We start from the raw sequence: 15,129 nt of genomic DNA, 5'->3' as shown, positions 1-15,129 counted from the left end.
TTATGCTTTCAGAATTTGCACTGTATTGGGATATGCTCAGCAGTATTGATTTGAGAATCATCAACAGAAAAAAACAAACAGAAGTTGCACGCCTTATAACCTTTGAACTGAACACACTGAATCAACAATGAGCAAAATGATACGTGCTATGTACTTATTCTTTGACAAGCAAGCCTGCAAAACCCAATTTAAATGTGCATGGCAGGAAACATCTTAATTTTACTAGGTCAAATTAAACTAAGATCCGTTAGCGTTCAGCAACTTTTGTTAGGTATGTTAAACATTAAATCTTACACCACATCTCAGTTTCTCACCAACCCACATCCCCAATAAAACAAAATGTTAAGTATCAGATTTCAGTAGCTTGAATAGTGCATGAACGGCCAGCTTGAACGATGACAATGACCTTCATGTCTCACCTTTGTGTACAATGCCTATCAAGTAACTTGAGATTTTAGCAAAGGCCTGCCTAGCGTGTTTCAGAGAAAAGCAAATGACACCAAAACATCTTTTTAAAGTCCAGCGGAAAAAAAGAACTAAGGCAGTTTATAAGAAGCAATTCCTACACCATATGATTTGACAAATATTGTTCATCTTGTTATCTTTGTGTATACAGGTGATTTAACACCTGTTCACACCTGTCCTTGGTCAAAAGATTGTGTAAAGTTGTTCTAGAAACCCCAATGACATTACAAACAAGCTTTAACAATCCTTTCTTATGACAACAAGGATATAAAACACGTCCGTCTGAGAACCACCGTGAAGACCTGGGTATTGTTTTTTTCCTGTTCTGATGCAACATAAAGAGTTCCTTCAATGACCGGTGCTGTTGACAGTGCGGCTCCAAGCGAACAACCAACCACTCAAAATCAATGTTCGTGCAGGTTCAAATAAACAAGAATGGATGAGTGAGTAGGAAGGGAATAAAGAGGGAGGAAAAACCAAACCAAAACGAAAACAAAAAAAATGGGGCAACCAACAAAAATGATGGCAGAGAGAAGAGGGGAAATGTTGGGACATGAGGGAGAAAAACAAGGAGGGGAACTGAATCAGCCTCAGGCCAGGGAGGGGAGAACGAGTAGGTAACAAAAAAGGGGAAAAAAGGAGAGATCCAAGCACAAGTTCAAATCTTTTAAAAGGAAACGGGTGGAGATGAGTACATCAATTTGCTTCTGAAGGCTTAGGCAGGAGGAAGGGGGGGGGGGGGGGCTTTTCCCTATGTGGCTGGGTGGAGCTGGAAGCCTTAATCAGGCATGTATGGGCGGAGGTGATCCTCGATGTCTCCCACACCCCAGCAGGTCAGCTGGTCCTGGGGCAAGTACAGGCAGAGGCTGCAAAGCTTGAACACTGTGGCCTTGGTTTTAGCAGTCTGCAACAGAGGTCGACAGAGAATGTTTGTGGTCAAGTGAGTTTGAAAGATGTCCCAGGATTCAGCTTTTCAATTGACTCACTCACCTGTAAGTGCTGTCGATCCATGAAGAGAAATACAGACTGAGTTGGGTTGTTCATGACCATTCCAGCCTTGTCTTTCCGCCCCAGAGCGTGCAAGCACTGCTTCTCATAGTCTCCATGATGAAATTCAAACTTGGCCTGTAAGTCGGACGACGAAAACGTGCGACAAGAAGAAAATACCGTTAAGTTCCGATGAAGGATGGTTGACCAGATATCAAATTAATTAATTTGTAATTTTTGCTGAATGTGTACATTTTCTGAATGTCAGCACCCAAGTCATTCAAACAGACGGAACAAGGTTTTCAGTCCAAGAATAAGTAGATTAATGGTACTGCACCTCAATAGCTAACTTGTATGAGTGTTTTTTCAAAATATGTATCAAGATGACCACCATGTCAGCTGTGCTATTATTTTGTTATCCCTGCTCAACCGTTTTGTGCATGAAGGTTTAAATATAAAAAAACAGTCAGATTGTTTTGGGACAGTTTGCTGACAGAAAAGTCTGATGGAACTTGATAAATGTCTCCACCAGTATAGGAAGAGAAATATGTATTGCCCTCACTGCGACGCCTTAATTCAATAACATTCAACTTCTTGAGAACAACTGCTACATAATAATTAAATCACAACAAACTTCAGACATCTGGGTAATCTGACCAAAAATGCCAAGTTCTGACCTGAACAGGCCTAAAGGGTTCGTCATCGGCCCCTTTCCATCTGGAAAACAGCAGACAGACAATCTTCTCAATGTCGTTGCGTGGCCAAAGGATGAAGTCCATCTCCTGTGTGCATCCTATCACATCCTGTAATGACATGGTAAAGACATACAGTGTTATAACACGACTCAATTTAACGTCCAGGTACCCCACCCTGAGATGGTTCAGTCTTACCCTTCGCATTGACTGGTATCGGGGTGCGTGTAGTTGCACAACATCTTTTTGCAAGAGTTCTATCGAACTCTCGAGAGAGTAGTTGGAATCCCGCACACCTCGTAGGATGTTTTCCTCATAGTTGTTGGTCATCACTGGCACAACTTCAGCTACCTCAAAGAGGGCAGACTTCTTCTTCTGTGACAGCAAAACAAACAACACAAGCATTGAACCAAGTTCGAAACAGACATTTAAATGCATCATGAGCAAGTCTGAGGTTAGTTCAGGAATTACTTTAGGCTTCCACTTTGCCAACAAACCTTTTCCTTGAAAACGAAGGCTATATAAATCTTGAAGTCAAACTGATCAGCCAACGATTCCCTTTTCTTCCGAAGTTGAGCTCGAAGTCGATTTCTTGTTTGACTTCTTCGTGAAGTTGGGTCCCCCATGGTGAGATTTTGATGGCGATGCTCGTCTTGCACAGAATATTTTGGCTACACTCTCTACTTTTTATATCTATACGTTGGATAAAGGATGGAGTTCGCTACCCTTTGCAGAAACAACCCATCAAACAACTCTTAGGTTTGATCTCTGAAATACCCAGTAACTACTAACTGAAAAAGGTTAACAAATCAGAAACGAGACTAAGTCATTTTTTTATTTTTGTGTGTGTGTTAGGGCAGTGTTGAGGAGGGGAATGATCCTCAAGCTAAAGACTACATCTCCTAATTACTTGATCAGAAATCCATGTTTTAAGACATGATTTTAAGCCGCGTGAGCTTTGTTTTCAACCTGCCACCGACAAGGGATTTAAACGAAACAGCAACTTAAAATTTGACTAACTCTTCTTCTGGAGAAAAACAAATGAAATCAACAGAAACGGCTGCTACTATAAAAACCCATAGTGACAGTGTGTACCTCTGCTAGTGACTTTGACGACTACAGAGACTAGCGAGCAGACAAATATTCTATTGTTTGGGTCATTTCAAAGTCTCTCATCCATGGCTGTCGTTGTGTGCGTTTCTCTGCGGAGACGTCGCTATGTGCGTGTTACAGGCGGATCGGGGACACGGACGAACATGGCAGGTAAATGCAGATGCCAGGAGACGCTGGCACCGGGTAACATCGAAGACTACTGCGAAGGTAACTTGACATTTCCTTTGACTTTGACTGCCACTCATTCGGCCCACGGCCCCGCGGTGCTGCCGCCGCTAGTAGTCATGGCGTGGGCGTATTTTTAGCACACTAGCTTAGGCGAGCTAGCAGGCCGACCTCGGCGCTCACTTCTGACACTAACTAGTAGTGAACCGACGATATAACTACATCTTATCTTCCGACGGACGGGCTGGATCGAGGCCTGTGCGTGTATGTGTGGCGGTGGAGGCTAAGCTAGCGTGCGGTCATCTTTCCACGCGTTTACATCTTCTCGTTGGCTTCAACGTGGCTGCCAGAGCTGTGAGAGTCTGGAGACCTGCGGGGGCTCGACGGACTAGCTGATTTCGCTTGTGCTCGACATTTTCTCTCTCGTCTTTTTTTTTTTTTTTTAGCTAGGTGCCAACATTTCCTGAGCCGTGCGTCGTCGACAACTTCACCGACACCCCAAAATAATCCAACCAGGGAACCGAGAAGCAAACCACACACGCACTCACGACGCTTGAGAGGCTAAAGAGACGCTAGCTTGATCGTTCCGTGTCTGGAGCTTGGTGGCGTTCGCTGCGCGTGTTGTCTTTCTCTCCCTTTTCTTCCGTCGTCACAACCCCCGACTCGCCCTGCCGCATGCCATGTCAAGATAAATCGACCGCCAGGCTGAAGTCCTCCGTTCTCTCAGTCGACGAGTGGCGCGTCCTGTCTCCCGGCGGCCCCATAGCTCACTGCTTCTTCTTCCAACGTTGTGTTTTGCTGATCGCTTCTTCTCTTTGTGTGTGTGTGTGTGTGTGTTTTCTGGCAGCAGCTGACAAGTGGGCTACAAGCTCGTCGCTCCGCAGCCTCCCCAAAATGGCCGCGACTACAAAGATGTGACGTGTGTTGACATGTGATCGCACGAGGGTGAAAAAAACAAAACAACAGCGTGAAAAAAAACGTCCTCGTGCTGCGTCACGTGGCCGGATGGGCGTTATTTAAGCTGCCAGCGCGGGAGCCAGACACAAGAGAATCAGCTCGTACAGGAAGTGAATAGCTCTGGATCGGCGGTAAGTCGGTTTATCGTTTTTATACGTTATTAAAACCGCGTTTGACAGATATCACCACGTGCTGCCCGTTTCATAGCCAACGCAGTTAGCTGAAGCCGTGTTAGCTGTAGCCTCACTTCCCTGGAACCAGCATATTTGTAACAGTTTGTGACTCGGTTCACTTATTTCCTACAAACATGGCGACCTCTTTACACGTCAACGAATTTAATACAACAAACACGCACACAATATAATTAGGCACGCTTTTTTATTTATTCCGTTGTTTGCTCTAACGTCGTTTATATTTGCTTCCTCAGGTGTTTTGATAGCAAATATGAGTGGAAAACTAAGACCAACCCTGCAGAAGTCAAACGAGAACATAACGGTAAGTGAAATACTCCCTTCAAAGGGTGCTAATGCTAACGTTTAAGACTGTAATCAACAAATTGAATGTTATCATAGTATGTGATTAATAACCAGTAGCTCTCAGTATCAGTAGGTGACCCCTGCAAGTACTTGCAAATGTCCATATGACGAAATTAATGACTGAGCTACATTAGGTTCACCTGGTTTCGTACTGGAACTTTGTCATGTCAGGTAATATTAACCTTGAAATGGAGTCATTGTTGTTGGTGTCACCTGAGCATATCCTGCCAAGTCAAAGGACTTGGATTGGAAAATTACCTTTTGTACCACACTGACCGGCTCAGTGTCGCATGAGTGGTAATCTGAGACCATTCTCTGTGTGGTACTGAGTCACAGGATACTTGACTAGAGGGCTTTGTATTATATATCAAGAACCATTTGGTCAATATCGATAAATGTTACTTTTTAAGTTTAAAGACTATGATTTGCTCCTGAATGAACGCTATATTCAAAATAATCTTTATGAACAGAATATAAATATTTAAATGTAAATTTAAGACGATGCATAGGCTCTAATTGATAATGAGGACACTTGGTTTTAATTTAGAAAACCCCTAGGTATTTTAATTTCTATGTAATTGAATGTTGAATAGTTTCAGTCATTGTCTCAGCTGAAACTCATCAACAGATCACCCTTTACAGGCCTGAAACACTATAGCTGTGAAGGAGTGCTCAAACATTAACTATCTGATTATTGGCTACCCTGTAAGGCTCCCTGAGGAGAAACTTTCCCACGGGGGTTGTTGAGACTTCAGGCCCTGCCCCTGTTCCCACACCTGTTGGTCTGTTTCACATGGCAGCAGTGTTGTCTAGTTGCTTCACTTATACCACCTCCCATAGTGACTGCGTAACTGAGTAAATAATTCAAAGTAATGTAAAACCCTAATTAACGGAGGCTCTGAAAATGAGAACGCTGATTGTGCTTGTTTCCCATGAGATGCAGTCTTGAGTTGAGGTCATTTGGGGTAAAACTAATCGGTCATTGATTGTCTTTTTTCTTCCAGAGTTTTTTCCCACCCTCCCAAAAGGCAATGGGACCTCCCAGACAATCCTTGCAGGTCCTTCAGCCCTCAGCTGTTAACAAAGATCTTGGGCGGTCAGCTCAGGTATTTATTGGCTTGTCACTTAAACTCATTGGATGTAAATGTCTATTGTCCATGTTTTCATTAATTATTACAGTTGGTATACTTTGTTAACTCGGTTGAACAAATGATCTAGAGCCGCCTTCTGTTTTTATAAAATTACTTTTGTTCTCTTTAGGCAGGAAAGATCATTCCCAAAAGGAAACACTGGCGCGCAGAACAAACCCGAGGTCCAAAGAGGGTGAAGGCAGAAGTCAAATCCACACAAACAGAGGAAACTCAGTGTTTGACTGATGGCATGTCCACTGAAGCCTATGAACTTATGGTCAAAGGTAAGTTTCATAATCCATATCCAACTTATCACCAAATGGTTGTAAGCTAAAATTTGTTTATCTTGACCTTAAATCTCCACTGTTATAGAAACTCCTCCCTCCACCTACTGGAAAGAGATAGCCGATGAGCGACGGAAGGCCTTGTTCAATGTTCTACAGGAGAACGAGAAGGTGAGTTAATCACTAAGGGGCGGCTAATGTTTAGCTGTTGGTCGAGCTGTTCCCACGCTCCTGCTGGGTCGACCTCGGTTGGCTGATATCCAGCTGGCACTGAATGTTGAAGTAACTCTGCACCTAAACTTTTTAAATCTGTTCAACTTTAACAGGCTTTGTACTGAAGGTGCTGATTCTGTTCAAATAAACTCAATTCATACACACTGATTCATAAAGGATTGAAGATTTAAAGTTGATCCCAGTACCCTTTTACCAACAGCCTAATGTTTTAGTCAGAGCTTACAGTGCCATAGTTTAAGATGCATTATATTTAAGCCCCATTGCCCATTGTGTCATCACATCTAATGAGTTTCTTTTTGTTTTCTTAAACCAGTTGCACAAAGACATCGAGACCAGAGATGAACAGATAACTCAACTGAAGAGTGAGAACGAAGAGCTGCAGGAGCTGGCACAACACGTCCAGTACATGGCTGATATGATCGAGGTAGGCAAACAGCACTGCTTGTTTGTTACCCACACTAAAACCTGTGACTTTTGTACACATTTTAAAAAATGTTTTTGATGGCCGGCTCTGAATTCAAGTTTTAGTACATATAGTTTTATTTATTTTTTTAGATTATTAACTCAAGATGTGTACATGTTCTGATATACAGGGGTTAATATTTGTATCAGTAAACATGAACCACTATATGGATGTCATTGCAATTACTGTAAACTGAATGTATATCTTGTATTTTTAGAGGTTGACGGGAAAGTGCCCCGATAATCTGGAGGAATTGAAGGACATTGCTCTTGATGTGGATGATGACGACAGTAACGCTGCCGACAAGACTGAGGATGAATATTCAGATGACGAGGAAGAAGAGACGTCAGTGGAGCAGGATTAACAGACTCACCTTGTGCTCTTGAACTTTGTCTTAATACAGCAGCCGATTTTGGCCCGAGCGACATTAATTTGAAGATGTTTGCTTTTCAGTGTAATTTATGTTCAGACCGCATTGTTCTAGAAATGCATCGTTTTAAAACTAATATTTTACAATTTGAGTTTTTTTTAAACTTGTAAAATTCGTGGCCAAGAAGTGTTAAACTAAACCATTATACAACTTTTTTTGTTTTTAATGGAAGACGTGATGACATGTCAGTAGTAAAGCACAGGCTATACTGTTTCAGTTAATTTAGGTTAATGTAAAAATCAATACCTCAAACATGACCGTTTCAATCCTTACAACAAAGGGGATCCTCACTATTCTGTAGCATACCCAATACCTTGTTTTCCTTCGTCTCCTGGTGTGTAAACGGTTTGCCCTGTTGAACGTCAGCAACCTGTATACTGCAATGAAACAGTAATGCCTGTGCTTTTCTTACTGATGTCTACTGTGAAAAGATTTATTTAAGAACAGTTGTGCTACACTCACTGGTAGATGTGGCTTACTTGAAGCATGGCTATAAGTGTTTTGGTTTACTCCGTAAAAAATGTGCAATGTTACGGTACAGCTGTGTACATAAAGCTTGTGTAAAATAAACACTTTTTAAACAAAGAAACTCTACTATTTGTGTGATTACATGGTGCAGAGGTGATTGTGTAACCAGCACCTCCAGTATACAGACCCCCAAATCTGCCTTAAGTATTGCACTAGTAAAAACGAATTTCCAGTGTTCCTTAAAGCGAAATAAAAGTCATTCTTGACTTATTCTGACAGGATCAGGTGCTGTCTAAACTTTTAGGCAACCATCCAACTGGCACGTTAAGAGGATGACATTGGGAAAGGTCATTAAGATTTAAGGAATCCACAATTGTTATTTCAATTATGCAAAAATAAAATTTATTGCAACTTTAGATGAGCAGAGTAAATGCTGATGACCACAATGAAGAGGATGCAACTATATGGAGGAGTACAGAAGCTACAGAGATGGATCAATTTTAGCAAGTGTACTAAGTTATACTGATAATTAAACATGCACATTTTTGCCAACTTGTATTTGTGGTGATTAGGAATTGAACAGTAAAACTTTATAACACTGGTCACCTGCAAGTATGTAAAAAGAGAAAAAAAAGTAGACGCTGAATTAGGTACTCGACCAAAATACTGTAACTGGACTTAAAACATGTTTTGTAAAAGGTTGTATAGAAAAAAAAGTTTCAGCTTTTAGTTACAACTTCACACATTTAAGATTATAAAACAAAAAAAAATACATTTCATAGAAATATTACATGTTTTAAATCAGTATGGCTTCTGGACTGTGCAGTTAGATCCAAAATGTAGTTAAATTCATATGTTATGGGTTTGTCGTATTTTTTAAAGTTGTGCTTCTAAAGTTTGAGTCTGAGCTTTGTGGCCAAAATGCCAATGTCGTATTGAAAATACATTCTCCAAGATGAATTATGAGCGTTTCTTAAAGGACAATTTAAAAATTAAATCTTCCTTTGGTTACAGTAAGTCTAAGTCAGAAAGTAACATTTCCTATATATAATGTCCCGTTACGTCCGGGACCTTTTAGGGAAAAACAAATCTATAACGCTATTAGGCCATTAGCAATTCTTAATCTTCTCCAAAATAATAATCCATATAATATAATTCTTTCAAAATAAACTCCAATTTAAGTTAAGCATGAATAACACAGAGGCCTTTTTAAACCTACTGTCCTAGACCTGATCCAAAAGTCCAACATAAATATATACATAACAAATTCACCTGCACGGTTACAAAAACTTCCAAAGCCTATTAGAAATCCGAGGGGTAAATAATAAATAAGAGGTGAGAACAGAAGTGAGTTTCATCGCCTCGCTGGACTCAGTAGTTCGGTTACAATGAGAATAGCTGAACTCGGGTCAGTTACAGAAGAACGAGACGCACCAAACACTTGATCCTGCAGCTTCTCATAGAAAAAGCCTCACTTCTCATCTCGCTTGTTTCGCTCACACGCCAGATGAAGGTGCAGTTACCGAGAAATGAAACAACACCCATCCAACCAAGCATCCAGCCATCCATCCATCCCCTCCGTACAGTTACTGAGAAAGTGCGTTCTCATGCTCCGCAAACTGAATTTATTGCCCTCGAGTGGCTCCATACCTGCTAGGAAAAAAAAAAATTTACAAAAAGAGAGAGAGTTCCTGCTCGACCACATCAAGGCTCAAATGGTCAAAAGGCCGACTTTCAACAAGTCAGCTATGTACAGAAAAATTGCACTTGTTAGACTGCAGGTTTGAGAAAAACTCCAGGTTCACTCCCTCAGCAGTTTAGATCTGAGCTTCATCCTTTTTTTTTTTGTTGTCTCCGCTGATAAACACGACTTGAGGTTTTTAAATCTGCTCGACGCCCTTTCACCGCTTCACCTCACTTTCTCTCCGAAGCCACACACCACTCGGTAACGGTCCTCGCCGCCACAAAACACACGAGAATCCCTGAAACTCAAAAATGGAACGTACTAGAAAACAGAACCTAAAAATACACTTTGAATTACAACCATATATATATAGTACACCGGCCGTGTAAAATATGCCCTATTTACATGCATTACAACAGTGCTAGTCGTCCGAAAGCGCAGAGGAACATCTGTGATGCAAAAGCCACCAACTTAAACGTGTGATAAAACAGTGATTATACAAAGGTCATAGTTAGAATATTGCTTGACACGACCGACGCTGCAACAGCCAAAACGAGAGTTAATCAGCGCGCGCGGGGGGGGGGGGGAGTAATACGTGTGTTGTACGTGTTGGCGGCGTGTGGGTTGTGTGTCGATTCACCGCTTCCAGTTTCCACAGTGTTCCTGCAGCGTTCAGTGGCTTCGTGTCCCGTCAAAGCTGTGCTCAAGTGAAAAATCCACGTGACCAGTGTTCCTGGCTCAGAACGCAGGGGGGGGGGGGGTGAGTGAGGGGGTGTGCAGGAGTAAAGGTGATGGGACAACGATTGTGTGTGTGTGTGTGTGTGTGCAGGAGGGGTATAGGTTGTGCGTCCTGGTGGTTAAGACAGTTTGTTTGGTGTTAGTTCCTTGTAAGAGGCAGTATCAGCAAGAACAGTGGTAGATGTGGCGGGTGGAGATCAATAAACTGATCAGTAAATGAACAGCCCTGTGAGGTGCTGGGGGGGGGGGGGCAGTGGTATCCTCAGAGCTGAGGCTCGATCTCTCGTCTCCTCGGTGGAGCTGTGGCTCAGAAGGCCGTGGTGACAGCGTTCCCTCGCCGCGTGCCCAGTCGGAGAATTTCCCCCGGCACGGTGTCGAGCTGCTCGTACGCCAGCCGCCCCTCCTCACCTGGAACAAACACAACGTTGTCTATCAACAGTGTACAAAACACTCACAACCTCACAGACTACAGTCATATTCTTGTGTTCTTTAATTAGGACTAAATATTGAATCTTTCGATCACAATCATCATCTTTTACAATTTGAATCTCTAGAAAGCAGATTTTATCACTGTAAATGCCAGATTTCTGGAATAACACAGATTTCTAGAACCATATCAACAGACAAAACTGAATATTTTGTCTGCCATAATTTCTTGAACTTACCAAATGTGAGGAGTGTTTCTATGGCGACGTGGCGAAGCTCCTCGTCGGCTGCATCGCACAGTGCCACCACCGCCCTGATGCTCTCCACAGCCTGCAGGCAAAACCACAAGCTCTCTGAAGTTAGTGCTCATCAAATACATACAGCACATGAGGGTCTGGGTAAACACAGGCATCCTCGCCATTGCCACTGTGAACAACGAGAGGCCACTGACCTGCAGGCGGCTGAGAGCTGAACAAGCCGCCCTCTGGCTCTGACCTCCGGCCTCTGACAGAGCCTGGGTGTAGCACTCCACAGCCTGTAAACACACACACATATTCAGACCTGACATGCAGCATCAGTCATGACTCAGTGACCGGTGACAGCGGTGAACATGCGGCCTCTCTCTTTAGCCCCACTCACCCTGCTCCTGAAGTGGCCGTGTGACGCTCCTGAGGAGAGGTAGTCGGCTGCAACCTCGTTGACCTGAGGGTCGTCTGCGGTGAGCAGGGAGGCCAGGGCCCTCAGGGTGCTGGCTTTAGGCCAAAGGGTCGACACGGGCACCAGCTCCAGCTCCGCTAGACACCGAGAATAGTCCCCGCTGCAGAGGGCCTCGGCAAACAACTCTGAGAGGGAGAGACACACGTGTTAGAGACTATGAACGTGACTTGTAGAGCAACAAGCAGAAGTGAGTCAGAAGCTTGAATTTATGTGTGTTTATTTTAGCTGTAAATGAAGGGTAAGATCTTTTTTAGTTGTGCCGTTCATTTGCACACAACCCATTTTCTGAAAATGTTAATTCTTTGATGAAATCCGACGAGGAGCTGTATCTGCATGTATTTTACAACTTCCTTTCAAATTCAGATTTATTTTACTGTCTCATCATTTGTGTCTCAAAAGGCAACACAGAACCTCAACACTTCCTCAATCACTTTCTCTCCCTGTAACTAATCACAGAGAGAGAAAAAATCGACCCTCATTTAGCTGTCAATGTAAAACATAAGCCATCTTGAGACAGAAGCAAGGAGAACTTTGGCACACCTTCTCTGGCCAGGTGCAGCAGGTGCGTCTCCATGTCCTGGACCTCGTGTTGTGAGATGTAGCTGTGGAACTGAAACACGGTCAGGACGTCCTGGGCCAGAGCAGAGGCGGGGGGGTCGTGTGACGTCACCAGGTCGCTCCTGTCAACCATCTCGCCCACTACGACACCAATCACTGCAGAGGAGAAGAAAAGAAAATCAGAAAATACTGAGAGTGTTTCATCTTTTATCTATTCTTAGCGACTGCAGAGATCTCATTTCCCCCCAGGAGCATATTTAAAAATGGTAACTGACTAACTGAATAACCGACCTGTGTCAGCGCTGTGTGGGTGTCTCTCCTGCAGCGCTGCCGTGTAGCGCTCGTTCATGTGTTTGAACACTCGGTCCAGTGTGGTGTGGAACAGTCCCGCAGACCCGCTGCACTCCGACCACAGCGTCATCAGCTCGGGGCGCTCGGCGAGGCCCGGGAGGACTGAGGGGGGACGGCAGAACACAAGGTCAGAGGCTGCAAAACGCTGCTACCACATAATATCCTGTGTGTGTCTTCCAGTGAACCACACTGGTTGTCACTGGTTGTCACGTACCATCAGCGGCAGATGTGATGGCTCCCAGTCTGTCCACACTGATCTCCGCTAGTTCTTCTAACAGCTGAGTCTGTGCGGACAGTTTGATGAGCAGACTGCGCCGCTGCCACCCACCCGGCCCGTTGGTCAACAACTGTGGATAGATGAAAAATCAAAAAAGGGCACGGTGAACAAATGTGTGGTTTTACGCTGCGTATGGTTTACTGTTGCCAAAATGAAAGATTTGATTGCCAGCAGTGGGAAGCAGCTCTACCTGTATGAGGTGGTTACAGTACTGCAGGTGGATGACGATGGCCACGTCCAGGTTCTCGTTCCCTGTCGTCAGGGGCAGGGGGCTTCCCGCCACGCTGTTTCCCACCCCGGTGTCTTCTGTCAGGGCCTCGCTCAGGTGTCCTCTGGCTTCTGGATGCTGGCCCCTGAGAGGTAGATACACAGAGTCACCACCGGGGGCAGCAGCACAGAACTAGGTGACAATTGACATGATGAAAAAGTCACAGTAGAGACACTATCTACAGCTTATTTAGATGAACAAGTCTTTATGAAACTATATTACTAAATAAAAAAGTTTGCATTGTCTGCGTTGCTCCTCCAATGCTTTTTATTTTAAATCCTTTTTAAATAACGCATGGCAATGATTTAAGAGTCTGTCTAATCAAAGCGCTAAAATAAAAGAACATTATATTTCTGTTTTAGAGAAGAGCTGTATTTCTACGAGCAGTGCATTTGTTGACCTGAAACCAAGCATCGAAAGCTCAGATGTCCAACTTCAGCCCTCACATTGATTTTGTGATATCGTTTGCGTCTCTCTTTGTGTCCCACTCACCCGATCCTCTCTCCATCGGCATCGAACAGCGGGGGGGGGCTGAGGACGGCGTTATCGTCGCCCGTGTCCTCGTCATCGAAGTCGGACGTGTTGAGGAAGTCGAAGCTCTCCAGGGCGCTCTCCACCGTCAGGCTGAGGCTGGACGACCTGCTCCTGTGGCCCGGGAGACGACACTGCACAGGGAATATAGCGGGTTCATGATCATTTACTCTTTTGAGTCCATCACATAAACTGCAGCTTGTTTCAGTTTTTGATTCTGTAGGTTGATTTCATGCTGCTTGAATCAAAGCTAAACTTTTTAGACAATATTTCATCGTATGGATAAATTTAGTACTGGGATTCAACCAGGAAAACATGGCACTCAAACAAGTAGTACTCACTTTCTAATGTAAATTCGTGATAGTAAATGTTTTAACTTTACTTATTTAAAATGTATGATCTGTTATTGTTTTAATTTATTCTCGTATACATAGTGGATTCTCGTATACATTTATAGAAAGTAGATCATAGTGGATTCTCGTATACATTTATAGAAAGTAGATCATAGTGGATTCTCGTATACATTTATAGAAAGTAGATCATGTTTACTAAAAAGCGAGACATTAAGGACATATAAAAGGTTCAGTCACCTTGAGCAGGTCCTCCAGACGCATCACTTCCTGTTCCAGGTCCTGCAGCTCTCTGCAGCGGTGGGTCAGTGACTCCAGCCTCATCAGCAGGCTGTGGATGGCCTCCTCCAGGCTGCTCTCCAGGAACGCCCTGCTCCCCTCTCCGGCCCAGCTCAGGCTCCCCCCACCCTCGGCCGAGCTCCCGTTGGAGGGCACGATATCGGAAGACGTCAGCCTCTTCACGAGCTGCCTGGTCAGGCTGCCCGCCTCCTCCGAGTCCAGTTCCACGGGTTTCAGTTCATCAGCGTGATCCAGGAAAACATCCTCTGGAGCCACCGTAGACAGGTGGCTGTCAGAACACAGGGACGGGGCAGCAGAACCACTGTTGGAGCCAGAGTTTCGCTGGGACTCGGTGCGTTCCCACTCCGAGTCCTCTGTCGCCTCAGCTTCATCGCTGGCGAGGCTGCCGCTGGTGCCCCTGCTTCCTCTACTTCCTGTATCACCATCTTCGTCATACTCCTCCTCCTCTTCCTCCACCAAATGCTCCTCTGCGATGGAGTCCTCTCTTGTCGGGAGGATTTGGGTGGGCGGCGGTTCAGTTTCTGGAGGAGTGACGGTGATCTCCGGGTTGGACTGGCTGTGGGAGTGGGAGCTCGGGGCGGGGCTGGGGCTGGCCGTGGAACCAGAGGTGTCGGAGAAGGTGAAGGAGAGACGCTTGCATTCTGCCATGCCACAGCCGCCATTCTCGAAGACATCATCTGGTAGAGTGGACTGGAAGAGGAGACAGGAGAGTGAATATGTGGAAGATAAAAACATGAAAAGAGTGAAGTGGAAAAAGATTCTTTAACTTTTCTCTATTTTCATTCCCCGATCTGTGCAAACAAGATAGAGTCACAGGGAATCTTAGCAGAGAAGCACAACAAGAACACAGACAGTTGAATGCATGTCATGCAAGTTAACATGCAAACAGCCCCGCATGGTGTCCCCACAAACAGGAACTGGTCTGTCCCAAGTGTGTGCACACCAGCAGGGGAGTTCATTCCCATCATGTCAACGAGTCAGGGGGCACACGAGAGTCAGGTTAGG

At 44.3% G+C, this 15,129-nt stretch overlaps 3 protein-coding genes across 5 annotated transcripts in view; 1 reads left to right on the top strand and 2 right to left on the bottom strand.

Moving 5' to 3' along the window:
- c17h6orf62 (chromosome 17 C6orf62 homolog) lies at window positions 1–4,310 on the bottom strand. The gene is made up of 5 exons (XM_062410392.1): window positions 2,642–4,310; window positions 2,343–2,519; window positions 2,130–2,255; window positions 1,456–1,590; window positions 1–1,369 (listed from the first exon to the last, which is right to left on the bottom strand). Exons 1-5 carry the CDS (start codon window positions 2,768–2,770, stop codon window positions 1,244–1,246), a joined length of 693 nt encoding a protein of 230 aa, XP_062266376.1. The 5' UTR covers window positions 2,771–4,310; the 3' UTR covers window positions 1–1,243.
- A 33-nt stretch (window positions 4,311–4,343) lies between these two features.
- Window positions 4,344–8,045, top strand: gmnn (geminin DNA replication inhibitor). Its single transcript, XM_062410393.1, has 7 exons — window positions 4,344–4,510; window positions 4,807–4,874; window positions 5,920–6,021; window positions 6,176–6,329; window positions 6,418–6,500; window positions 6,877–6,987; window positions 7,244–8,045. Exons 2-7 carry the CDS (start codon window positions 4,824–4,826, stop codon window positions 7,388–7,390), a joined length of 648 nt encoding a protein of 215 aa, XP_062266377.1. The 5' UTR covers window positions 4,344–4,510; window positions 4,807–4,823; the 3' UTR covers window positions 7,391–8,045.
- Window positions 8,046–8,297: 252 nt separating this feature from the next.
- The window catches only part of ripor2 (RHO family interacting cell polarization regulator 2), a 66,068-nt gene continuing 59,236 nt past the window's right edge, over window positions 8,298–15,129 (bottom strand). For all 3 annotated transcript variants that reach the window (XM_062410216.1, XM_062410215.1, XM_062410217.1), the window contains exons 13-22: window positions 14,065–14,814; window positions 13,436–13,608; window positions 12,866–13,028; window positions 12,613–12,745; window positions 12,339–12,500; window positions 12,030–12,203; window positions 11,412–11,614; window positions 11,224–11,307; window positions 11,012–11,102; window positions 8,298–10,754 (exon numbers count right to left, since the gene is read on the bottom strand). In XM_062410216.1, coding sequence (XP_062266200.1) covers window positions 10,654–10,754; window positions 11,012–11,102; window positions 11,224–11,307; window positions 11,412–11,614; window positions 12,030–12,203; window positions 12,339–12,500; window positions 12,613–12,745; window positions 12,866–13,028; window positions 13,436–13,608; window positions 14,065–14,814 — 2,034 coding nt within the window. In that variant the 3' untranslated portion in view covers window positions 8,298–10,653. The remainder of the gene's footprint in view (window positions 10,755–11,011; window positions 11,103–11,223; window positions 11,308–11,411; window positions 11,615–12,029; window positions 12,204–12,338; window positions 12,501–12,612; window positions 12,746–12,865; window positions 13,029–13,435; window positions 13,609–14,064; window positions 14,815–15,129) is intronic.

Source organism: Platichthys flesus, chromosome 17 (assembly GCF_949316205.1).
Source record: "Platichthys flesus chromosome 17, fPlaFle2.1, whole genome shotgun sequence".
Taxonomy (NCBI): Eukaryota; Metazoa; Chordata; class Actinopteri; order Pleuronectiformes; family Pleuronectidae; genus Platichthys; species Platichthys flesus.
The sequence above is the reverse complement of the archived record's forward strand: the minus strand, read 5'-3'. Positions and strand labels throughout refer to the sequence as shown.